This window comes from Eptesicus fuscus, chromosome 15, assembly GCF_027574615.1.
Source record: "Eptesicus fuscus isolate TK198812 chromosome 15, DD_ASM_mEF_20220401, whole genome shotgun sequence".
NCBI classification, from domain to species: Eukaryota; Metazoa; Chordata; class Mammalia; order Chiroptera; family Vespertilionidae; genus Eptesicus; species Eptesicus fuscus.
Genome location: NC_072487.1, coordinates 55051000 through 55077208, shown reverse-complemented (window position 1 = coordinate 55077208; position 26209 = coordinate 55051000). Strand labels below are relative to the sequence as shown.

The 26209-nt window shown below is 41.2% G+C and overlaps 1 protein-coding gene across 1 annotated transcript in view; it reads right to left on the bottom strand.

Annotated features, from left to right (window-relative positions):
- Positions 1-6569: 6569 nt before the first annotated feature.
- The window catches only part of PLPPR1 (phospholipid phosphatase related 1), a 96453-nt gene continuing 76813 nt past the window's right edge, over positions 6570-26209 (bottom strand). Inside the window, exons 4-7 of the mRNA XM_054727275.1 lie at positions 21290-21540; positions 16626-16802; positions 12861-12992; positions 6570-6602 (exon numbers count right to left, since the gene is read on the bottom strand). Coding sequence (XP_054583250.1) covers positions 6570-6602; positions 12861-12992; positions 16626-16802; positions 21290-21540 — 593 coding nt within the window. The remainder of the gene's footprint in view (positions 6603-12860; positions 12993-16625; positions 16803-21289; positions 21541-26209) is intronic.

Below are 26209 nucleotides of genomic sequence, written 5' to 3'. Positions count from 1 at the left end.
GAGAGTGGAAGTAGGGCGCTAATTATGTTATTTTCGTAGCTGTTTAACCTTTGGATTTTTTGTTATTGGATTCAATAAATTTCCTTATTTGTTTAAGCTACTGACTGTGGGCTTGTCTGTTATTTGTACTGAAGACTATCAGGATCATGGACACTTCTCCCTTGATCTGGACTGAGGCGGTATAGTAGGATAAATTGCACAGCCAACATTTTAAAAAGAAAATTGAGTGAGAGGAATGAAAAATCAATAACCATTTTGAATGTATTTATTTGACTCTTAAAATTTTGTAAGCTCACATAATATGCATAACCTGAGGATTAGGTATTGTAGTGAGAGGTGACTGTGTTGCATTTTCTTTGTGGGATAGTAAGAAGTGAAATCTATGGTGAATAGAGTCACTTCCTGAGTGGAGAAGAGCTGAAAATAAGCCACTTATTTTACAGAAACGAAGACACAAAAATGCTTATTGAATGTTTACTGTGTACTAAAAACTCTGTTAAAGGCTTTTCACGAGTTAGTTACCTGATTTAATTCTCACATTAACTTCTGGTGTACCTTCCCCATTCAATGCTCTCACTTCAACAGTGAGCACCTGGTGAGGCTGGGAGTTCAACTTGCACTGTAATTCAGCCAATCACAAAATAAGATTCTGAGTTTGATTTTTAGCAATCTCAGCCCTGTGGCTAGAGGAGATAAGGATATTCTTCAGAGCACACATAGAGGCTTTCAGATCATTTATGGGGCACATAAGCTTGGAATTAAAATCCCAGAGTTCATCCTTTTCTTCTTCACTTTGTCTTCATTAAGAGCAATTAGGTGATCTTACATTTGTTAGTGTACCAACCAGTCAGTACCCAAATCTGTATTAGCTGGGGTTCTCCAAAGAAACAACAGCAACAGAATGTATACAGAGAAATACATTTACTGTAAGGAATTGGCTCATGCAACTGTAGAAGCTGAGGAGTCCCAAGAGCTGCGATTGGCAAGCTGGAACCGAGGAAAGCTGATGTAAGTCTAGTCTGAAAGCCTAAAAACCACGAGAGCCACTATGTAAGTTCCAGTCTGAAAGCTGTCAGGCTCAAGTCCAAGAGCCAATGCTTCATCTGAGCGTGAAGGCAGGGAAAAACCAATGTTCTAGCTCCAATAGCCAGGCAGGGGCTGTCCTTCTTACCGGAAGGAAGGTCAGCCTTTTCATCCTATTCCACTTTCAACTCATTGGATGGGCCCACCCACATTAGGGAAAGCAATCTACTCCGTCTACTGATTCAAGAAGTTAATCTCATCCAAAACACCCTCACAGACATACCCAGAATAGTGTTTGACCAAATGTCTGGGCACCTGGTAATTCAGTTAGGCTGACATAAAATGAACCATCACAGCATAGGGAGACACTAAAATATTTCCATTTTATTGCTGTGTTAATTAAGCTGTGGAGAGCTTACTTTACCTAAACTTACATAAGTAGAGACAAGTTTACAATAGTATTGAACTTAGTCTTTTCCCAAGACTCATGTAACTATTATTTCACCCAGCTGACAGCAGTATCTACCCAGGTTGCCGTAGCTTTTCTGTTATGGCTTCCACTATAATTGAGGCTGGATGTGGTAAGTGTCCTTATAATTTCTTAGTTTGATTGGCTCAGCATGTAATAGTAAAAGACAGACTTTGGTAGTTAAAAAAAAAAGTATTATGTAAAGTCTCTTACATAAAAGACAGACTTTCTCCTAGTCCAAAGACACAGGGCCTTTGCAAATACTTGGATATTACCACACACACAGAAAGATAAAGCAGGCCCAACAGAGGTGTGTTCTGACCTCAGTGAGAAAGGTCCAGTGAGTGTTCAGCGTTGTCCTGAATGAGAAAAACTGGGACAGAGAAGAAAACCCCCAGTTGAGGAAAACCAGAGAAAAGTCATGCTGGTCATGGGACAAGGGCTGTATAGTAAGGTTTTCCCAGGGCTTATTGAAATATCCATATACACTATTTTATTTTATTTTTTGCTGGGATTTCATGCTCACCTAACAACATTTTAACTAATAAAATGGCTCTCTAGACAACTCAATTACAAAATGGAGTGTGGATAAGGAATGTCAAATTCTGGACACTAGAGAGAAATGATTCTACCATCAATTAATAAATGTTTTTTTTAGGTTTTTTTTTTTTTTTTTTTTTAGTTTAGGTTATGATGTGTTAGAGATAATATTTTTAAATGTATTTACATGCATTTCTCTCAGCATTCCCTTGCTCTGTCCTCCACCTCCACCCCCACCTTCACCCCCACCCCGTGCTATTTACTTGCTTTGGGGAGGTTTAGGATTATTACAAAAATAATGTGAAGAGAAGTAAAGTGTTAATGTCCCCCAAAAGGACTGATTTTACCATTATGAGACTGGATTAATTGGAGGAGAGGCAAATACACTTAATTGGCAAATTAAGTTTATTTTTTCCGCCTCTACTCAGTGGGATAGAGAGGCTCATTAGGAGGTTTATATTAGTATTAGAAAATATTTATGCAGAGAAATGGGTTATCCTGCTACATTCAATAGGTAAGAGTCCTTCATAAAAAACTGGTCATCTTTGAGGAGCTCAGAGCCTGGTTTCAGCCCCGCAAGGCTGAGGTTCAGACCTGGCATGTGGTGACTTTTGTCCTGAGAATCCTGCCTGAGTGATCAGGTAGAATCAGAGACCACACCTTCCTTGTCTTGACACCCTACCCCGCCAGTTGTGGTAAAGTTACTATGAAAAGCTATGGAAATACGGATGGGCGGTGGTGGTAATTGTAACTCCCAAGCAGGGGAATTAAATTTAGAAAAGTTTCTCTAGAAAGAAAGTGTTAGTGAGAGCTGTTATCTCACCACATCCAATCCAGCTTCAAATCCTGTTGAGTCTAGCTCCCTGCTGTTTTTCATATCCTTCCAACCCACTCTCCATTATTACTACCACTACCCTAGTCAAGTCATAATCATGGTTTTTCCAATACAGTGACCTCTTAATTGATCATCTCCTTTCCATTCTGGATTCTGTTCAACTCATTCTACACACAGAAGCAGCTCAGAAGGATTTCTTAGAAAGATAAACCAGATTATGTCGTTCTCTTGCTTACTGAGGGCTTTCTGTCTTCTAAGGGCTTCCTGTAACTAAATTTAGAGAAAGTTCTAAAATCCACAACAAGGCCTCCAAAGCCACCAACATGCTCACCAGCATCATCAAATACCTCTCACTGTCCTCCAGTCACTCTGGCTTCCCTTTACTTCTTCACATGCATAAAGCTCTTTCCTGCCCCAGGACCTTCCCACATGCTGTTTCATTGGGCTCATATGCATTTCTCTGCTTCTGTCTAGTCACTTCCTACTCATTCTAACATATATGTCTTTTTTTTTTTTTTAAGAAGCCTTTTCTATCCAAATCAGGTCGCCCTTCAAAGCACTAATTATATATCAATTGGCTTGTGGTTGTTTTCCTTTTCTTCTACTTGATTCTAAGTTCCATGAGGGTAAGAAGTAGGTAAATTTATTTTGCTGCACATTCCCAGTTCTTAGCATAATTCCTGGCACACAATAGAAGCTCATTAAATACTTATCGAAGGAATAAATATATCCATCGATCCTGGGACATCTGGATCAAGAACAAAGACGCAAGTAAGAGGTTTGGTGTTCATTACAAAACTCCCATGGTAGTACCAGGGATGATAGGAAATGGCAGGCTAGTTCTAGTACACATCTTGAATTCAGCAGGGCAGAAATAGTATAACAGCTTTAATGTAAATACTCCTTAAAACAAGCTAGGGCATCTAGTAGTTGCTGAATCTGCTTCCAAGAAACTTAACACCCTTGAGAGGTTCTGGTAGTTGCACATAATATGGAAATCAAGTCAACTTTTTGAAACAAAAATGCTACTCCTCGCTCTTCTGTTCTTTAAATCATCCCAACGATACCCACCCCCTCTCTTTCTGAGTATGGGGTTATGCCTGTTTGCATACTCTTATTCAGTAGAGCCACATACAGCCCTTCTGCCGATCACAGCCTAACAGAGAGATCTTTAGGCCTTACTGAAAGAGACACCCACATGTTCGTAACTGCTGAGTGCAGTCTCCTCACCCTTATCATTCCTATATCTAAATAAACTTATCTTTCAGATACCTTTAGGAGCCATTCAAATTCTCTTTTGTCCAAAGTGAGTCAGGTCTCCTTCAGCCAAATTAGGAGGAAGTCTGTAATCCATAGACGTGACACATTTTAACTGTTTACTCTGTGTCAAACCCTGTTCTGGGCACTGAATCAAAGAAATGAAATATGTCATAGTTATCCTCAGGGGCTAATAGTCTCATGAGGTTGCTTATATCAACACTCTTTATTCGCCTTTCTTTTGTTTCTTCCTACTTCCCTCTCACAATGAGTCAGACTTCTCAGGCTCCTCTGGGCTTTCCTTAAAAAGAGGAAGAAAAGATCTTTGCAGAATTCATTCTTTCTGAGGCTAAGTGGCCACTTGTCCTATGTAGACAGGGGGCTTTGCTTTGGTAGGAGGCCCATGTAAGGGGTCCCTAGTCCTAAGAAATGAATCTCAATTGGCAGGCTTGAAAGATAATGTGAGGCCCGTGAAGCAACTTGGGGCTACATAGGGGCAACACCAAGGTTGCCATGGCATAATGATAGGAATCAGACTGGCACGGGGGTCCCAGCGACGTGAACCCAGACATGCCCCTTAGTTCCAAGTACCTCAGTGTGGTGTCCTGTGGAACATGACTCCATTATGTACCAATATACCCAAAGCCAAAGGCCAGGAAATAGGGGTCTGTGGCTAGAGAGCTTGGGACGTTTCTACTAGGTCCTTCCAGACTGAAACCAGAGAGAAGAATATGAAGCTAATGCTCAAATTGTCAACTTAAGTTCTTGAAAATACCATCTGGTAGTTAAATAGTTAAATGGCCTCTCACTGAGGCAAGAAATTGGTAATGTAAAATTAGTACAGCCTGACAGCATTTTCCAGAATGTCTTTCCATGAGCATGAAATAGAGTTGAACTCTCACTGTTGTTATAAAATAAAAACCCTAAAATATGTTTAGAAAATGAATCAGTCTGAAATTGGGCAACATTACATGTAGATAGCTTATATAAGAGCCCAAAGCTTGCAAGTTCTTTCTCATAAACAGAATCCATCCTTCTCATGACATGCTTTTTTTACCTACACCACCCCTGAACCATCTAAGCAGGTAACTTTTTGTTTTTGTTTTTGAGAAAACAAAAAGCCTTTGAATGCATTGAAGGTATCTTGATGTAGTGGGAAGAGTGGAATTGTGAGCCAGGCAGACCTGGATTCTAACATCGGTGCTGTATGTGCAGCCTCTTTTAGGATTTAGCTCAGCAGGCTTGGAACTGCAAAGTATAAATGTGTACTGAGGTCACGTCATTGTGACAATTCCAATACCTCTGCCCAGTGGATGAAGCTTAAAACAAAGGACATGAGCCAGAATACATTTTGTGATAACTTTTTTTTTCTTTCTTTTTAGAAAAAAAAATATGTACAAAAAAAGGTAAGAAGAGCCAACATGGAAGTGTCAAGAAAACATTCAGATAGGTACAGACAAGGGAGCTCCTCTCTTAAAGGAGTTTCACATCGGTTATCACCATGCTAGAAAAATGAGATGCAGTTAAAATTCTAGAACAATTAAAAGTCACAAAATCAAGCTGTTGCTCTGGGCTCTGGGTTGTAGATGCTCTGATAACCTTTCTGTAAAATAATACTGTGCAAACTGTAAAATATTCATTTTCATATAAAGTCCATACAATATGATATACAAAACTATTGAGTTGACAGGGGAGGCTGGTGCTGGCTGCTTTTGAAAGAAGGCTAGTGTCACATGCCTGCCTAAGAGCATAATTCCAGAATCATCTTGAGTTTCTAAGATGGGAGAGACCATTGTCTAAGAAAGAATCATATAATCCCAACACCCTTCAAATTCAGGATTTTCTGCCAATCGTTTGTGTAACGAAGTGACTTCATTAATATATTACTTTAACTTAGAATGCAATGACACATTAAGAGATCAGAACACCAAGTTCTTTTTGAAAGTAATATTTCTTTCTGTACAATTTGATTTTGAGATTTGCCATTATCCAACACTGTCCTCCCTGCAACTCAAAAGTTAACTTTCATTAATATTCAAAAATTCTGGAGGAGGCAGCAACTGTGATAATAAACGGTTAAAGTGAATTGTTAATATTAATTTCATTTCTGTGTCTATAAAACTGAGAAAAGATCTGTGTACAAATATCACAAAACAACATCAATCATTGAATAAATGTGGTTCTTCAATGCACACTTGAACAAGAAGAAAATTTTGTTGGTTTGAAATTCTGGCATAAATATATTAAAGCTGACCAAAAAAAAAAAAAAAAAAAAATCAGGGCAAGCTACATCACTTCCTCATACAAAAATGTACAAAACATTAGCCTCTAACTAGATAAACATAATACTTGTCTTCACAGTTTGACATCGAGTAACTGTGTGTCTTGAAGTATCGAATTGGAGGGTGATTAAAAAAAAAAACAGCTTGTGACACAGCAGCCGTCTCAGGTAACTTCGGTCATGGAGGCAGAGTGATTCTGCAAACACAAGCAGATAAAATCTGAGTGTTGGGTTGATTGACACCTACATGCACACACTCATTTTCTCCCCCTGAATATCTCTTGCTTTCTTGTCTCCTCGAGTTTGCACAGGCTGTTCCCTCTCTTTGATATGCTTTTGGAAGAACTCTGAAATTATTACCTCTCCTGGTAATCTTCCCTCATTTTTCAACCCAAATCAGATTATTTTTTTCATCTAAATTTGTTCTCTGTATATAATTCTGCTTTATGTTATACTTACTCACTATATATAGGATCTCAAATAACTATAGCTATCTCCCACATCTTCTATAAGGTAACTAGAGGCCTGATGCACGAAATTCGTGCAAGAGTAGGCCTTCCTTCCGCTGGCTGCTAGCACCAGCTTCCCTCTGGCACCTGGGACCCGGGCTTCCCTCACAGCCCTGGCTTTGTCTGGAAGGTCATCCGGAAGGACATCAGTCTAATTCGCATATTATGCTTTTATTATTATAGATGTTTTTAATATTGGACAGTTCTAATTTTTGAAAAATTTCCATATTATTTATTCTTTGAGTCATGAGTTATATAGCAGTGAGTTTAATATTTTCAAATGTATAGGCATTTTTTTAGGTATTTTTGAAATTTTTTTCTAGAGAATATAGTCTGTATGATATAGATTCTTTAAAATTCCTCAAGACTTACTTTATAGTCTTCTACATGGTCTGTTTTCATGTTTCATGTGTTTTGAGAAGGATTATACATAATGCACATTAGATCACCCTTTTTAAACATTGATGTCTTTACTATATTTTGTTTGCTTATTAATTACGGAGAGAAATGTATTAAAATCTCCTACTATGATTGCAACTTTTTGTAGTCGATTTTTGTTTATGTGCTTGTTTATATAACCCCTATCTTTTGTTTATATACTTTATATATGCAGTTGACCCTTGAACAACATGGGTTTTAACTGTGTGGGTCCACTTATAGCAGATTTTTTCCAATAAATACTGTAAATGTATTTTCCTTATGATTTTCTTTTTTTAAAAAAATATATTTTCATTGATTTCTGAGAGGAAGGGAGAGGGAGAGAGAAATAGAAATATCAATGATGAGAATCATTGTTTGGCTGCTTCCTGCATGCCCCCTATTAGGAATCAAACCCACAAACCAGGCATGTGCCCTGACCGGGAATCGAACTTAGACCTCCTGGTTCATAGGTTGATTGTCAACCACTCAGCCACATTGGCCGGGCTCCTTTATGATTTTTAAAATAATATTTTCTCTTCTCTAGCTTACTTTATTGTAAGAATATAGTATATAATGCATATAACATACAATATGTGTTAATTGACTGTTTATGTTATTGGCTTCTGGTCAATAGTAGACTATTAGTGAAGTTTGGGGGGAGTCAAAATTTATACATGGATTTTCAACTCTGTGTGTGTGTGGGGGGGAGGTCAGGTCCCAACCCCTATGTTGTTCAAGGGTTAACTGCATAACCCCACCTTTTGCAGCCCAAAGCTTCCTCTTTTGTTTGAACTTAACCTCTCCCCACCCACTTCCCTCATCTCATCCTCAGCTCCCAAGTTCATAGAATTGGCAAATACCTTAAGAAACTGTGGCTATAGCTCTAATTAATTATTACAGGTTTCCTGATTCCGGTTTGAGAGCTCAACTAAGAATTTTAGAAATTGACTATTTTGTTTTTTTCAAGGTACTCTGATCTGTCATATTTGTAAAAATTAAGGTTGGATGCATTTTTACCATAAGATGAAAAATAACTGTGTTATAGTATGCTTTCTTTTTGAAAATTGATTTTTGACTAAAATATTGGTCATTTATAATATTACATTTAAGAGTAAAAGGTCAAGATAAAGTCATCCAACACTCTAAGATAACTAAATGGGTGACTTTGGGCAGATTTCTTTCTCTCCAAGTTCTTTCTCTCCAAATCCTTTTTTCTACTTAGAATATGAAATCTTTGATATCACTGGCATAAAGGGGGTCATTAGAATTTCTCTGGGAATTTTTCTTAACTATAATCTTTTTCACCTCCAAATTGCTGAACTAGAATCTCCTGGAGTAAGGTCCCAGGCATTTGGATCTCCCATGGATTAGATTCTTGTGTGTGTTAAAGAAAAAAGAAAAAGGAAAAGAAAGTCCTCTCCTCCCACCCCCCAATCTGGAGATACAAGGAGACTTTACACCAAACCCAGAGTGAGTTAGCACAATAGTCTCATCTCTAGTTTCTTTGTTAATATAAACTGTGATTGACAAGGAGATAAATTGTTCAATACTAAGCTTGATTGCTCTGGGGAATGTGGGCATGTAGAGCGTGGCTGGCTTGCAGCCAGTGTCTTTAAGATCACAATAACTCTATAGGACCACAGAATAATGCTTCAGAAACGTGGCCATTTTTGTTTTGTTTGCATTCTGTAATTATTAACTTTCTGGTTTCTCTTCGATACTTGGGAAAGATTTTAGAAAAATGCACCCTGTTTCCATCAACCCAACCAAGGGGAATCACAGAAGGCAGACATTCAAATTTGAGTTGATATTTGAGAGAGGAAAGCAACACAGTAGCTCTGGGGACTCTATGTGGCAAAGGGGAAAGAAAGTGTCAGGAGGAAGGAAAGAGGGGTGACTGGGTATCCTCCCCATCCAGACAATCTACTCTTCTCTTTGAGGTATTTTGAACAGTGGGATGGATTTCATGGGTGTGAATGGTGATCTGAAGAGAGGTTCAGATCTCCTCTCAGATCCCCCAGATCCTCCTCCTGGGTAGATGGCTCTAATTCAGAAATGGCAAAGGACTAGCTTCTAACAGAAAACATGGATGTTGGAATTGCACAGGGGAGCTCTTGCCCTCAGGGGAAAAGGCAGGGCATACATATTTATTTGGGAAGAGCTGTAGCTCAGTTCAAACACACTAACCCCTATGGTATGTTTCCATTTTTAATGCTGAGAGTTGCAGATTTCAAAATGAAATGCCCCTTGAATTAAATCAGGGCCTTTAGAAATAGATGGTCCTTGCCCTAACCGATTTGGCTCAGTGGATAGAGCATCGGCCTGCAGACCGAAAGGTCTCAGGTTCGATTCCGGTCAAGGGCATGTACCTTGGTTTCGGGCACATCCCCAGTAGGAGGTGTGCAGGAGGCAGCTGATCGATGTTTCTCTCTCATCGATGTTTCTAACTCTATCTTCCTCTCTGTAAAAAATCAATAAAATATATTTTTTTAAAAAAAGAAGTAGATGGGCTTATGTCTTCATTTTGACTGGGTGACCTTGGGCAATTACTTAAACCCTTTGTGCTTTACTTACTTCATCTATAAAATAGGATAATGATGCCAATTGCAGGATTCTTGTGAGATTGAATGTGATGGCTCATCATAAGCCAACTTTCTTGACCAACAAATAAAGGGGATATTCTCCTCACTAACCCTGTGGAAATATTTGACATTAACAGCAGGTGGGTGGTTACTTGAATCTCCCACGTTGGTATGGAAGACATCACTTGAGAGGTAAGAACTTCCATCCAGCTTCCTGTAGCTTCACTTGAACTAGTCTGCATTAGTCCTGTTTCACTGTTGCTCATACATTTCTAACTTCCATCAAGATTCTATGGTCTGATTTTAGGTTCTTTGTTTTGACTCAAGTGTCTAGTTCAGGCTTTGGTTCTGGCTTGCATCTGTCTACTCACCAAACATTATTTCACACCTAGTGAATGCCAGGAAATATGAAGAGTAAGGAAGATATAGTTCAGATCCTCAAAGATCTCTAAGTCTTTGTAGGAGGCAGATGTGAGGGGATATTCTTGGCTTTAATTAGTGAGGGGCGGTCCTGAGGGACTCTGAGGGTCCTCTGGCCCAAGACTGGTATTCAGGAAAGGCCTCAAGTTGTACCCAGATGAGGTGATCTACATGGATACAAAGATATGTGAAAGAAGTTCCACCATTGCCTATTGTGAGCAATAAATCAAAATATTAATTAAAATAAATTTTAAAACCTATCATGTGAATAGCAGTTTTTGAAACCCTGTTTGGCACTTCATTTTTCAATGTAAGTGGAACCTCCCAAAATATGGCCTGGTTGTCTCTTGGCCTGGTCAAATACTCATGGTCTTGAAGAGAAGAGAGAAGGGATCTGGAGAAGGCTTCAGACAGAGGGTAACGCTTGAGCAATGTTGGGAGGAAGGATGGGTGGGATCGAGGTGTCCTTAGACTGGAATGCTCGGGGCGAGGTAAACAGCATTTATAAGGACACAGAGATTGACATGTTTGTGGAACTCAGCAAATATTTCTGTTTCCTTTTCAAACTGACCTTTGTCTTTAGTTGCTTCACTTCAGAAAATAGAGGGAACCACTCTGACATCACCAGGTATAGAGACATAATTAGATAGGAAAAAAAAAATGAGGGAGGGTCTATTTCACCATTTCATTACAAGGTCTCATTATTTAAGCTAATCTGCCATTCCACCTGCATCAACAGGCTATATATAAATAAACCAGTAAGATATTTTTCAGTACATTCTTTCTAATTAGACTGAGTAAAAAATTTCATCTTCATACAGGTTAAGAGAAAATAAACAAATAAAATACTTGGCACTGGATTTAAGGGAGAGCCCTACATACTTTTCCCAAGATGGAAATAGCTTTATTGGATTTTTCTTCTGGTTTATTGATAACATTTCAGAGGATAGTTATCTTAGAGAGATGACTGATAGTTAATAATCTCTATTTATTTATTTTTAAAATGTATTTCTTTATTGATTTCAGAAAGGAAGGAAGGGAGAGATAGAAACATCAATGATGAGAGAGATAATCATTGATCGGCTACCTCCTGCACGCCCCCTTCTGGGGATCAAGCCCACAACCCAGGCATGTGCCTTTGGCCAGAATAGAACCTGGGACCCTTCATTCCACAGGCTGATGCTCTATCCACTGAGCAAAACTGGCTAGGGCCGTGGTCGGCAAATTGCAGCTCACGAACCACATGCGGCTCTTTGGCCCCTTGAGTGTGGCTCTTCCACAAAATACCACAGCCTGGACGAGTCTATTTTGAAGAAGTAGCGTTAGAAGTTTAAGTTTAGAAAATTTGGCTCTCAAAAGAAATTTCAATCGTTGTACTGTTGATATTTGGCTCTGTTGACTAATGAGTTTGCCGACCACTGGGCTAGGGCATTAATAATTTTAAAATAAAATAGTGAAAAATATTTTTATGTTGTACTGATGTGAAACACACACTAATTCTAGGGGGAGGTGACTTACTTTCCTTTGCAGGATCTATACAAATGGATTAATAAGAAAAGGCCAAATGAAAACAAAATTTCAAGATAGATTGTTATAGAAAGTAAACATTTGGGCAGAAATCACTCCCCTCTCTACTTAAAGAACTACCCATTTAGCTCTCTAACATACGAGGTATGTGGTTTTGGGCAAGTGATTTAACACCTTGATCTTCAGTATTCCTATATTTAACCTGGAAATGGGGATGATACTATTGATTCAATAGGTTTTTGTTCACATCAGAGTCTATATGTAAAGCCCCTTGCAACTGTCCAAGGTAAAAGTGAGCGAGTGAGTAATGCCATCTTCTCCACGCTTTCCCTGTCTTCTTGGACAGAATATTTCTTTCTTCATTTATATTCACACAGCAAATCTTGGACCTGTGATTCATCATGCCAGCTTATGATGACTCACTGACATCTGCCTTCCCTAATCATCTGAGAGTTCTTTGCGGGCAAGGATGGTGTGGCTAATTATTTTCTGTATCCCTGGTGTAAATAAGTGATCAGCAAGTATTGTTGCATCGAGATTTTGATGGTTGTCATCAGAACAGATCCAAAAGGACACGTGCATCTATTTTGTTAATAACCTTGTAAATGTGCTTCTAGTTTACATCTGTCAGTACATATAACAAAAGCATTTTCTTTTCAAATATTGTCCTAGTTACTAAATCAAATGGACCTCCCACATAATTGGTCTGGATTTCCTAACTGTGCTATTACCCTGGAGGCCAAGGTATCCTGAAGCAGCGGAGGTTTGCGTGAGGCTAAGAACTTCCTGAGGTCTCATGATTGCCACGCCCCAGAGTAAAGGCAGGACTAACTGAGGGAAGCTGTGAAGTTCCTGAGGGCCTTCCCACCAGACTGTTATTGCCGCTGGGCAGATGCAGTGGTGCCTGCTTTTAATAGAATAGTTGAATGGAACAGTTGCCCTTCTAAGGGATAGGCCTGAGCCTGTGGGTTTGGTTGCTTCAGCCACTTTACTATACCTGTGCACTTAGGGTTTCCAGAGGGCTCTCTATCCTTGGGAAAGCCATTAGGGGTACTCCACGGGGATCCTCGGGTTTGGGTTTGGAAGGAGATCCTTGTGTTCCTTTAAAGTTATGGACCACACACATTCCCTGCAGGATGAGGGGTAAAAAGATTGGGTCAGACTACAGCCATCAGTGCCTGGCCATCTCTGAGAGTGGCAGGCCGTTCCCTTAGAATGTCATTGCCATAGTGACTTCTTCCTTTGAGCCAGTGGGCAGGTTCCATGGAAAGACCTGGGGCGTGGCCCAGGTTGCCTGCTGCGCACATTCTAAGTGCTGAGGAAGCACCTGCTTAATCACCAGATGGCCAATGATAACCCATCCACCCACTGAGCCTGACCTGTGAAATGAGGGTAATGTAATACCTACCTCATAAATCCGTAACGATGAAAGGACACGATGGTTATAAAACGCCTGACATTTATTGAGGGCAACTGTGTGTCTGGCATTGTCCTGAGAGTTTTACTTACTTCATTTAACCTTCTCAACCATCTTACAACGTAGGGAAGGAGGCACAGAGAAGCTAGATAACTTGCCCAAGGTCACACAGAGATTTAAACTCCATAGCTCACACCACTATAATATTTTGCCTCTTAACAAACACCAAACATAGAGCAAATACTCATGCACTGTTAGCTAGTCTTTAACTTCCACCTAAAATGATCACCCTTAAATTATGTGACCACTATATGCTTGAGATTAAATAACTCCTTAGTGACACTTTTATGCTTCCATTAAGAAACTTTCCCTCTAAATTACTATCTACTGTTCTTTATTTCCCCTTCATACCTCAGTCTGTTTTTACCATCTGGCCTGCTTCTGTTGCCCATGTAGAGTTTGTCTGTTTCTTCCCACGCTCTTTCTTTCATTGTTCTGCATCTTTGTTTCTATATCCAGTGCCTCTGAATCTTTCCTGTCATTCTTCCAACCCTGCAGAACATTTTCATAAATATTCCCTCCCTCCCCCCATCTCTGCTTAAACTCCCTCCATTCAGGAAATGGGAGAAGTGGAAGGTGTTGAAGTTGAAGAGACTCTGGAGTTGAAAACACTCAGGTTAGATTCATGGCTTATTGACTGTGTAGCCACTGGGCAAGTTACTTATCTTTGAGCCTCACTTTCCTCCTCTATGAGGATAAGAATACTGGGAGGGATGTCCTAGGGACACATGATTTGGTGCACATAAAGTGTAGGGTATATAGTAATTGCTCAACTAATAATCTCCCCCTCCACCCACCATTCTCATCTTCATAGGAAACACAAAACAATAATGAACATATGCCACAAGTATGCTCCTCTTCTCAGACTCTCCTCCCTTTTTCTGTCTACTCTCCAAGTCTCTGCTTTGGAATGCTTCCAGTCTTTTCTATAACATCCTCCCCCTCCCATATTCCAGCTTACTGAGTGTGCCTGTGAGGTTGTGTACATGTGCACATGTAGTTACAGTGTGGTCTATCACCTGCCGAGCAACCCAACAGCAGGGCTGGGTCTTACAAAAAGATCATTTGTGGAAAACAAATTCTGACATTTGCCATCAAGTGGGAAGCCAATAATAGGCCACACAGTAGGAAGCAGGGCTATGAGCCACTAAGAGAAAACAAGTTTAATGTTAAAGCAGAATCTGTATATGGGGCCTTAGTTAACACAAAGCATTTTATAGATTTCATCCTGGAAAAACCCCATCACATTTTTTGGGGGATAGTCAACACTGCTTTTTCTCTCTAGCTGGGGCTGGCTGGCTCCAGGACTGAGGGACAGCAAAATTGGCTGGCTTTCCTTTTGAGCCATCTCATTTATGCGGTACTGATGTCTCTTTGAAAACTCTATCCTCTCTGAAGTCACCTCTAGTCTTTCCCTCTTTAAAAAAAGCAACGTTAGAAAAATATCCCCTATGAGACATCAGCGCCTCAGAACATCCTCAGCACCACTCTTGCTGCGCCTTCACCCAGAGCTGTGGTCGGCAAACTGCGGCTCGCGAGCCACATGCGGCTCTTTGGCCCCTTGAGTGTGGCTCTTCCACAAAATACCACGGCCTGAGCGAGTCTATTTTGAAGAAGTGGCGCTAGAAGAAGTTTAAGTTTAAAAAATTTGGCTCTCAAAAGAAATGTCAATCGTTGTACTGTTGATATTTGGCTCTGTAGACTAATGAGTTTGCCCACCACTGACCCAGAGATTTTTGCACTTAATAGAAGAAAAGCCTAGATCCGTTAAAAATAATTCTGAATTAGAATGGAGTTTCCCAATCAGCGTTCTGAATAAATGTGAGCATTTTCTGTGTGAATCTTAGCCGGCAAAAACACTGGGAAACTGTTAGTGGTTGGGAGAGGCATGTGTGTATTTTATATATGTTGGGGAGGACAAGGAGGAGTGAGGTCACAGGACTGTGAAATCCTTCTGTGTGAGATGCCAGTCTGATTGACTGCAGAATGGGAGGGGCCATCCAGACTGTGATGGCTTCCGTCTCAGAGGGGAAGCTGGCTGAATATTGTGAGGGACTCACTTCATGTGCAACATGTGGCTCTCCAGGCCCGGCGAGTGACTCTAAACGCTTTTGGGCCCATTTTAAATCCTTGAGGATTATTAAAAACCCGCACCTCTATGGTACGCCCATGCAACAGAATACTAGACAGCAAGGAAAAGGGATGAATTGTTGATACATGCTACAACACGAACGAATCTCATAATAATTATGCTGGGTGAAAGAGGCCAGAAAAAAAAAATTACATACTCTATGGTTCCATTTCTATGGAATCCTACGGAAGACAAACTAGTATAGGGTGAAGAAAAGAAGATCAGTGGTAGCTTGGGAATGAGGGGAAGGAGAGGGTGAGAGAGGACGTAGCTATATGTCAAAATTGGCCAAATTGTACACTTTTTGCGCCATATGTTATAGGCCTATCATACCTCCATAAAATTGTAAAAAAAAGACAAAAACAATAAAAATCAACCTCGTCTCTTCCGGTCCAACTAGGATTAAGGGATTTCCTAATTGAAGAGGTAGCCAGATCCCCATGTATTTGAGAAACTAAAATATCATCAGAATTATAAAGATATGGAGAAAACCGTATCATTCACAGCTCTTCTCTAGGAAGAGTATAATATGTTGTTGAGCAGCCACTTGTAGCAGAAACAAGATGTCCGAGGGCATGCTCCCATAATAACAGGGGCTTTCTAAGAGGTTTGGGGTTAGCTGAGAGTGTTCCTATTTCTGAGTGAGATATGCAAGTCGGCCCGAGCTCAGTTTCCTGGGAGGCTAGGGAAGGGGCTGCCTGCTTCCACCAGCGGTCTTTGTTCTCTGTTCTTCCCCCAGGCAACACTTAGCTCCTCCCCACACATCCTGAACACGTATGTTAGAACAATGGCTTGAAGGTGTGCAATCACTAGTCTGCCCAGCCCCAGTCCCAGCCCCATCCCAATCCCAATCCCAATCACAGTGTTGATGAAAGTGGAGCAACCATTCTTCCTGAGCGATCTTCCTCCTCCCCCGCAACCCCAGGGGGATATGCGATCACATTTCTGAAGGAAAGGGTGCTTTAGAAATCATCCTTGCAGCAATAGGATGCATAATACTTGGAGAATAATTGCAACTCGCAAGGTTCAGAGAAACATGGGTTTAGAGTCTAAATTTTAGGCTGTGTTGTCTGGGAACCTGACTCCTCATGGTCTTGGGCAGCCTCTCAGAGGGCACGGGAGGGAGAAAGGTAGAAAGAGGGAAGCTGACTTACCAGAAACAGGGCTACCGCAGTGCCCAGGATGAAGCCTGCGATCACATCGGAGCAGTGGTTCCTGTATTCAGAGACCCGGTTGAGGCCCGTCAGGAAGGCCATGCAGAGGGTCCCGAGGCACAGCACTGGCTTGGCCAGTCGGCTGCTCTTCGTCTTGATTGTGCTTGTGATGTACATCTGGAACAGGACAGAGACTGGGGAGTGACCCGGAGGCTCCTCATACAGTGCACACACATGCACACACCAACACACGCAAACAGGGGCTGTGCCAAAGCAACCACATCAATCAGGTGAACAGCTCCCCTCAGCTACGCAGCAGAGTTTGGGTAGAAAACTAGTGCAGCAAGAACAATGGATAGATGTCCATTAATCATGGTGTTTTGTATTCTAGGGGACATGTGAACAAAAATTATGTTTGACAGGAAGAATGAGCGTGGAATAATGACCAGATTCAGAAGACACAGGTGTATTTTTTTAAAATATATTTTTATTAATTTCAGAGAGGAAGAGAGAGGGAGATAGAAACATCAATGATGAGAGCGAATCATCAGTTGGCTGCCTCTTGCACGCCTCCTACTGGGGATCCAGCCTGTAACCCAGGCATGTGTCCTGACCAGGAATCGAACTGTGACATCCTGGTTCATAGGTCGATGCTCAACCACTGAGCCACACTGCTCAGAAGCTGCAGTTTTCACGTAATAAATTTAAGCACCATTTTGGGTATTAGGAAACCCATGTGAGATTCTCAGATACCAAATAATCCTTCTATGAGAATGAAGTTTATGGAGAAGATCAGGTAGATGAATGGCTCTACATTTTACTTTTTTGCATCCCCCATACTGCTAGCCGATTCTTCACACTGCTAAGCAATGAATACAAAAGCATTTATTGATTAGTTGATTGACTAAATTAGAACTTCCCAACCAGTGTGTCACACAAATAGATTTCAGTTGTGCTGGAAATTAATTTCCACATTCCTTGGGACAACTGTGATCAGCTCTATCCATTCATTGACTCTAGTGTATTTTTTTTTAAAAAGGTGGGTGCACTTATCCCCATTTAAAAAATATATTTTATTGATTTTTTACAGAGAGGAAGGGAGAGGGATAGAGAGTTAGAAACATCAATGAGAGAGAAACATCGACCAGCTGCCTCCAGCACACCCCTACTGGGGATGTGCCCGCAACCAAGGTACATGCCCTTGACCGGAATCAAACCTGGGGCCCTTCAGTCCGCAGGCCGACGCTCTATCCACTGAGCCAAACTGGTTAGGGCGACTCTAGTGTATTTTAAAATATTAATTTAAAAAATTGTGTCAGGACATCCAGAGGACTGGGAAGACTTAAACTAAGTAAAGAGTGATTAAATTTATGACACTTGAAATTTATGAAGCCTAAATGTAAGTAGGCTGTTCTTTAATAATTTTATTTTTCAATTACAGTTGACATTCAATATTATTTTGTATTAGTTTCAAGTGTAATATGTAGGCTATTCTCATTTCACGGTGAGGAGCTGAGCCAAGTTGCATAGGCTCAGTTATCAAATGGGTTCCCGGTGGCCTAGTTAGGAAGGTGTGTTTCTTTCAAAAAAGTAAACACTTCGTTAGATCATCTTTGGTAATAGTTACAAGAAACCAGTAGAGGGCACTATTGATCCATCATTTCTTGAACAAAAGTGAGAAATGAGTTTGCAACCCTGAAGAATAGTATGCTGATACTTAATTTATAGTCTGTGGTGTGTTTACAAGTTCCAATGGGGGCATTTTACAATATTACAGTGGACACTGTTAATTTCCTAGGATGATGTTTCAACAGGGTGTGAATACAGGGTGATGGGATTCTTTCCATTACATGTAGCAGAGACCCTGAAAAACTGTGGTTAGATCAGAGCTACATAAATACAGCGTGTTATTACCATTCTGAGGCCGCGTAAGCAATGCTATGGAACATTTATACCAGGTCTATTTAAGTTTCGTTTTTCTATATTGTTTTTAAATATAACCTTTATAAATATTTCCTATTAATTTACAAACTATTACGCATATGAGGCCTACAGTTAATTAGTATTCTTCACAGTATGAACTAGTGCTTAGGGAATATCTGTTGAGTAATTTCTGAAAGGACTTCACACATAATGGGGGCTCAGAAATGTTTGCACAATTAGAATCTTGTATCAGGGTTTATCTGATGATAGTGAGGCATGACTTGAATTGGATTATATCTGAATCCTTAAAAATGTGCTATAGCTGTATTGATTCTGAGTGAGCTGGCTCTGCTTACTTTTTCTCCCCAAAATAAAATTATATCTTATTTGATGAGAGCAGTTTATTACAAGTAACCTATTTAATTTTTATAATGGTAAAAATTAATTTCACATAGCAATGAGTTGAGCCTGATAAAAATATAGAAAATGGTGCAAATGTACATTGCTTCACCCTGGCTGGAGTGGCTCAGTTGGTTGGGTGTCATCCCATGCGCTGAAAGGATTCCTGGTCAGGACACATGCCTGGGTTGAATGCTCTCACATCAATGTCTCTCTCTCTCTCTCTCTCTCTCTCTCTCTCTCTCTCTCAAATCAATAAAAATATTTTAAAATATGTACATTGCTTCATATAACTTAATTTCTAGATAATTTAAGGCAAGTCAATATTTTGAATGTGAAAAAATATGGTGAATGCCTGAGAGGACTTGCTTTGCTTAAAGAGAAAAAAAAAAGAAACCTGGCATAGTTTGTTTAAAAAGCGAAGAAGCCTCATTGAGCTATAATGGATCTGCTTTGTAAACTGAGGCTTCTGTATGATTTATGTTTGTGTTTCCTTACTGTGGGCGGGGGGAAGGGGAAGCTGAAATAACTTTTATCACGTATTCATTAAAGAAAGATCTTAAAGGAATCATTAAGAAGACATTTTGGATAATTGGTGGTTGGTAAATTGGTCCTATGGATGTGATCCTGTAAATGGGACTCCAAGGAAACTTTGTTTTAGAGCGAATATTTAGCGTTTTATTTTAAAGTCTGTCCCTAAAAGAGACAGACTGGTAGTCAGACACTCTTTTTCCTCCCTGAATGTATGTAATTCAGAGTAACTGCAGGAATTATCTGCAGTCAGAGGCAGACTCTCAGGGGAGGGGATGGGAACGTGCTGGGGGGGGGGGGGGGGGGGGGAGGGGGCATGCTCAGAAGCTCTGGGAAGAATGGGCAGTTTGAGAGGGGTCTCTTGTCTGTCTTCTCTTCCCTCACCTTTCATTGAGAATCACTAGACCAGTCATCTCCTGAGTATAAAATGCGTAGAAGGAAGGGAAAGGGATATTTTCCACCAAGAGTTGCGCTTCCACACTAACTGCCTATGATATTCAGCCTTTGATCTGATCCCTACCTCTCAGTTCTATGCAAGTGAAGGGACCAAAGTTTTTCCACCCTGAAGCTGCCTTTTGGGGATATTGATTTGAAGCTGTTTATTAAGAAACAGGACCTCCCCACTTTTCCTGCCCAGGGGATTCAGGCAGAGAAACCTGGTTCAGGAAGGAGATCTTAGGATGCTGCTGTAGCCTAATTTGCGTTAAGCATGGTAAACAAGAGGGCTTGGGGCCGAGCCTATCAGCTAGCTGGCCCTGTGTCCCACCGTTTCTGAGTTGCCTAGCAAGGGTTTTCCTGCCACGTGTGCTCTGCTTTCTCTCAATTACCTGTGACTCGCCCATCCTCACTTCTGAAATCTAACTTCCTGTTCCCCACCTTTCTCCTTGGTCCGAAATGTCTTATATACCCAAGGCGGCTTCATTGTTTTTGGAATTTTCATGCCTATGAGAACTCCCCATGCACATATATTGAACTTTGATTTTGCCCTTGTTAATCTATCTCTGTTAAGTTGATAATTAGCACAGCCAGAATCACTTAGCAGGTGGGAGGGAAAGTATTATTATTTCTTCTAGCCCCCACAGAAGCACAGGCCAGAGAAAGGTGAAATGAGATCATTTCCCGCATGGAAGAAATGAAAGAGTAGAAAAGAAAGCACGATACCATCATTTCTCCTTGTATTTTAAGACGAGTTGCACTTTAGGTTTTCTCTGTGATAACAGCAAAAAGTGTAGAGAACATTATACCTCAGTGTGGGCACCAAGGCTCGAGTGCTCTGGAGAGCAGGGGGACGCGAAGTGTTGGGTTGTGGGATCAGCCATCAGGGTGGCAAAGCGATGGAGAAGCGTCAGGAGGAGCGGAGGAAAGCGTGTCTTTCCCCGGCTGTGTGCACTGCAGGACCGGCCATGCCTTTATGGCCCACACCTGCAAAGCTGTAGGCAGGTGTGAGGAGTCCGTGCCGTCTGGAACCCACCAGAACTCTGGCAAAGAGTGCTGTTGTGGGCCGTGAGAGAATCCTAGACACAAAGCCAGAAGCCTGGGTACCAGCTCTAACTGTGTGTTCTTAGCTATTCTCAGGACCTCAGTTTCTGCATCAGTAAAATGGGGAGATTTGACTAATGGATTATCAACGTTCTTCCCAGAACTAATGTCCTCTGGCAAGGTGGGGGCAACAGCATGATATCACATAGGAGAAACATTTTGTAACAAGACTCAAAAGACCACTAGAAGTGACAGTGATGAAAGAATGGCAGACAGACACACATCCCAGCCGTAGCTCCACGTGGGAGAGACGGCCAGACTCGCATACTCACCGTGGCATATAAGGCGGAGTAAACGCTCAGGGCAGCGTGTTTGGAAGGAAAGGATCTCCGAGCCTTTTCGATCACTTCCAGGTCCCCGGTACAAATGTTCCCATTGTTTATGAACTGGTGGTGGGCTCGGCAGTCCGTACTGGTGTAGTTCGGCTTGCACACCGTCAAGAAGTATGGCGTTAGGTGCCCAGTGACTACTTGTCCGGCGTTTACAAAAATGTCAGTAGCGAAAAGCCCAAACGCAAATACCCCTGGAAGAAGATTTGCAAGAATTAGAAATGGTGCCACACACTGATGACTGGTTTTATCCCCAAGAGGAAACACCGAGGCCAGGTCTTCCCCAGAGTCAAACTGTCCCCTCACCTCTAACTTTCCAGGGTGTGGCACCTGCTTCTCCATGCAGGCATCTTGCTGTTAGCATTGCATTACTTTGTGTAAGTAAATTAGAAGCGGCATGTTCTACTGGGAAGGACTTCTGAATTACGGAGTCAGAGAGACCTGGGCTCCAGTCCCACGCTTGGTGGCTCATTCACAGAATAAGCTGTTTACTGTCTCTGAAACTTGGGACCCTCAGTCACAAAATGATGGACGGGAGTGATGCCTCAGAAAGGAGTTGGGGAGATGAACTAAGGTGCGAAATACCCGTGATGGGGCCCAGTGCTAAGTGGTTACTCAACAGCATTCTCTTTCTATAGAAAACAGTTACTCCCTGGCGCTGTTTGGAAATGAACTTCTCCTATCAGAGTGAATGAGGCTGGGGAGTTGTCCTTAAAAGAGAGAGGAAAGATCATTCCGGAAACCTTGATTGAATGGGATGTTTCTTTTGATGTAGGGAAGAGAAAATGAGAAGAAGTAAAGAGGGTTCAAGACAAACGTTGTTGACTGTATTAGTTTGCCTACTGCTGCTGTAACAAATTACCATACACCGAGTGGCTCAGAACAACACAAATGTATCCTCGCGCAGTTCTGAAGGTCAGAAATATAAAGTAGGTTTCACTGGGCTAATCTCAAAGTGTATTCCTTGCCTTTTCAAGCTTCTAAAAGATGCCTTCATTCCTACCTTGTGACCCCCCTTTCAGCAACCATATCATTATGTCCTTGGCTTCCACTCCCCCTCTCAGACTCTCCCTTGCTTCCCTCTTATAAGGACCCTTTGATTGTATCGGGCCCACCTGGATAATCCAGGACACGATCCTCATCTCAAGATCCTTCATTTAATCACGCCCCTAAGTTCTCTCTTGTCATGTGAGGTACCATGTCCACAGTTTCCAGGGATTAGATGTGGACATTTTGGGAGAGGAGAGCATCATTCTTCCTACCACACTGCTGTTTGGCTGAGACTCCTGTGGGTGGGCTTTATTTCCTGGGTTCTCTCTGTTCGCTGGTAAATTCCACAGGATTCACCCTACTAAGCTTGGAAATGATAGGCACATTTCCTTACAGGAAGCCTCCCTCTGAATTCTTCCCAAGCCTAGAGAGCACATGTAGAGATTATCTGTTCAATATATGGAGAGAAGGCTATTCAGAGCCAAGGTGTGTACAATTTGCTTAAAGGGATAAAGCCGACTTTTCAAATGCAGCTCAGTTATGGGAGACGTTGGCACGCGTGAGAGGCAGCGTTACCCTCGTGAATGTCAAGGGTCTGCTATAGTTTCCATTAAAGTTCTACCCAAGTTTGACTCCCATATTCAATGTCCTGAATCTTCAAACTGTGCTGATATCAGCACTCGAAAGTTAATCCATTATAGCAGAATGGAGACAGGTGTGGCTGAAAGCTTCATCCGGTTTTCCTGTGATCTGTATTGATTGCTATAATTTTCTTTTTTTGTGGCTTTGCCAGGATTCGCATTCTCACAATAAGAACCGGCTCTTTGAACGGCGTCAGCCAGCTCACCCTCGCAGGGTCTGACCTCCCAGAGCAGCCACTCATTGATCATTCCTGGCAATTTTCACCCCTACATTCTGCAAGTCTGAATGGTTAGAATTTTTTTTTTTTCATCTTTAAGCAGGATTCTCCAAGAGCAGGTCTGGGGCTTTATCGAGGGGGCAGTAAGCCCGTCTAGACATTCTTTTCCAGGAAACGAGGGTAATTTATGCTTTGAAAGGGGAACAGTGACAGCGTTTTCCTCTGGCATCGTATTTGTCAGAAGTGCTTCCAATTAGGGCGGGTTGGTTCTTTCTGAGACAGAGGCTCCTTGGCTCCTGTCTGTAGTGTCAGCTCTGTGGCCACAGTGACTGTGACAGCCAGTTCTCGTGGCTGTCGCATGATAACGTTGCTGAAAGTTGCTTTTCCCTCCCCTGGACTAGGTCTACCTCTCCTGACGGCTTAACAAGCACCTGCTTCCCAAACATTTCGTGCTGGTGCATTTGATGTAGCCTCAAAAGGGCACTGCAGCTGCCTGGGCAACACCTACCTGGCACGGCCACGCCAACAAAGGGCAGGGGGACCTGCAGCGCTGGTGATTCACAGACAATGGCAGATCCCACGGCGCTTTTGTAAGCAACGCCAGCCAGGCCTGGCACTTAACTCTGAGCTCCTCCTGTGTATTTTACAAGCCTCCGAAGCTAAAAATAGCTACGTTTGTCCTCGGAGTCAGCCGGAACACCACTGATGGTCTGTCTATATTGGAAGGTATTATTTGAAGGTATTTTAAAAATGTTTAGGTGCCCTAAAACTGGTGTCTAAAATCCTTTAGGTGAGATCCTATTTTTGAAAATTTAACAGATTTTTTTTTTCATTCCTGTAACCCTTCCTCCTTGTGGGTTCTATTTATCGTAGGGCTCGGCTCCCAGTGGTGCTCCCTTTTCAGGAGCTGGTTATGTTTCTGAATGGATTTACAGCAGACACAAAAGTCTAAAGCTATGGGCTCCAGCCTTATTGTTGTTGCTCTGTTTCTTTGGAATTGCGAAAAGGCTTGGCTGCGATGACCCAGAGCCATGGTCTGGAGGACCAGGCCACTGGGTTTCAAGATCAACTCTAGGATAGGGGAGGGTTTGGCAGAGGATGTCACCCACCCAAGGAGGAGAAAGAACCCTCCTGATCTGGCTGCAGGAGTCAAGGGCCACTCCCATGCTCCCTGCCTCATGCTGGTTGTCAAATCCCAGGGGAAGGACAATAGCAATCTCCAGAATAATTTTGGGAAATCCAGTTGAAGTGAGTCCTGTGCCTCTCAAGGTGTAGCTCAGAAGCCCTGCACACCCCATCAGAGAAGTTTCACATTCAGCATTCACATTCAACAGGGTGCCTGATTAGCATGATGGGAAGATAGGAAAATGCTTTCTCCTTAACACGCCTTATTCAAACGACAAGTTTCCTAATGAAGGTTGCTTATCTGCAGTTACCATGTCCATCTCATTTTCTTGCAAGGACATACTGTGCTAGAGAGATGTTTGTTTAGGACTGCCATGGATACTAGGAAGTAATAATAATAAAAATAAAATAATGGAAGTTAATACTCTGTGCTTAGCATGTACAAGGTGTTGTTCTAAATACCTCAAAGTATTACTGCTCTTAATCCTCACCACAATTCTATGAGGTAGACACTATTATTATTTCCACATTTCACCAATGAAGAAATTGAGGCATAGAGAGGTCAAATAGCATGACCAAGTTCACACAGCTAATAAGTAGCAGAGCTGAGATTATAAAGTATGGCTATAAATCATACTTTTAATCATTACCATCTAAGCTTATACTTTAAAAATATGGGTAGACATCAGGCCATGAAAAAAGCGCTTTAGCTCTGTATGCTTGGTAACACACACACACACACACACACACACACACACACACACACTGAGAAGATGGGAGGATTTAGAGCATGACCCTGATGAATGTATTGCCTTGAACAACAGAACAAAAATTCCTCGAATTTTTAGCTAGCAATTTTTCACCAAGAATATGACAGAATATCTATATGTAATCACTGAATGAGGGGCTTTTCTCATCCCTTTGGCAATGAATCAGCTTTTTTATAGTATAATGTAAACACCATTGGTGTAAATTGATCTACAGATATCAAATATTATCTTATGCTTCAAAAAGAAGTTTCTGACAGAATTAAATGTATCAGTTCCTTGGATAGCTAATTTCAGGACTTCAAGATTCTCTGATCTCGTTCTTCTCTAGACTTCACAAAAACACCCAAGACTGACAGCAGTCTACTTGTCTTGATGACATGCTTTTAATTCTAAGTAGAGGTTTTATTTAAATTAATTAATCTGAACCTCAGTTACTTTATATCACAGGTTTATTATGCAAATCATAGAAATAGTTATAAAAACATTTTGTAAATTGTGAGCTATATATAGATGTTATTATTTTTTTATATCTGAGGAAAGTACGCAGTATTTTAAATAAGTTGATTATAAAAATAGTTTTGAAACAGAGGAAAGAGACAAGAAGCCTATAATTCTAACAACTTCAAACAACACATTTAATATCATACTCATGATATTAAAAAATATCCTCTATTTGTCATATTATAACTATTCATCATCATAAGTGAAGATGAAGGATAACTACTTAATAAAGATGGCAAATAATCCACTAGAAACACCCCAAATATTTTTACTAATGAAATAACAAATATACTTCTACTTCCCTGGAGCATAAAATTAAATAATTTTTTAATGACTTAAAAAAAAAATCTCAACAAGAGTATCTTCTTTACTTCCCACCTCTAAGGACAGCAGCTCAGTGCTTTCTCTCTCAAATGTCATTCAAAGGTGAGATTTCTTCTCTGCACTGAGCAGAGCAACCCAAAACAGCCTCATCACACTTCCTGAGCCTTGAGCAGAGCTGATCCCTGGCTATGCCTTTTGGATCAACTAAGGCTCCCAGCTTCAGCATCCCTCCCCCCTTACACTCTTGATCTCCACCCACAGGGCCAATCCTGATACATAGTAGGAAGTACCAAA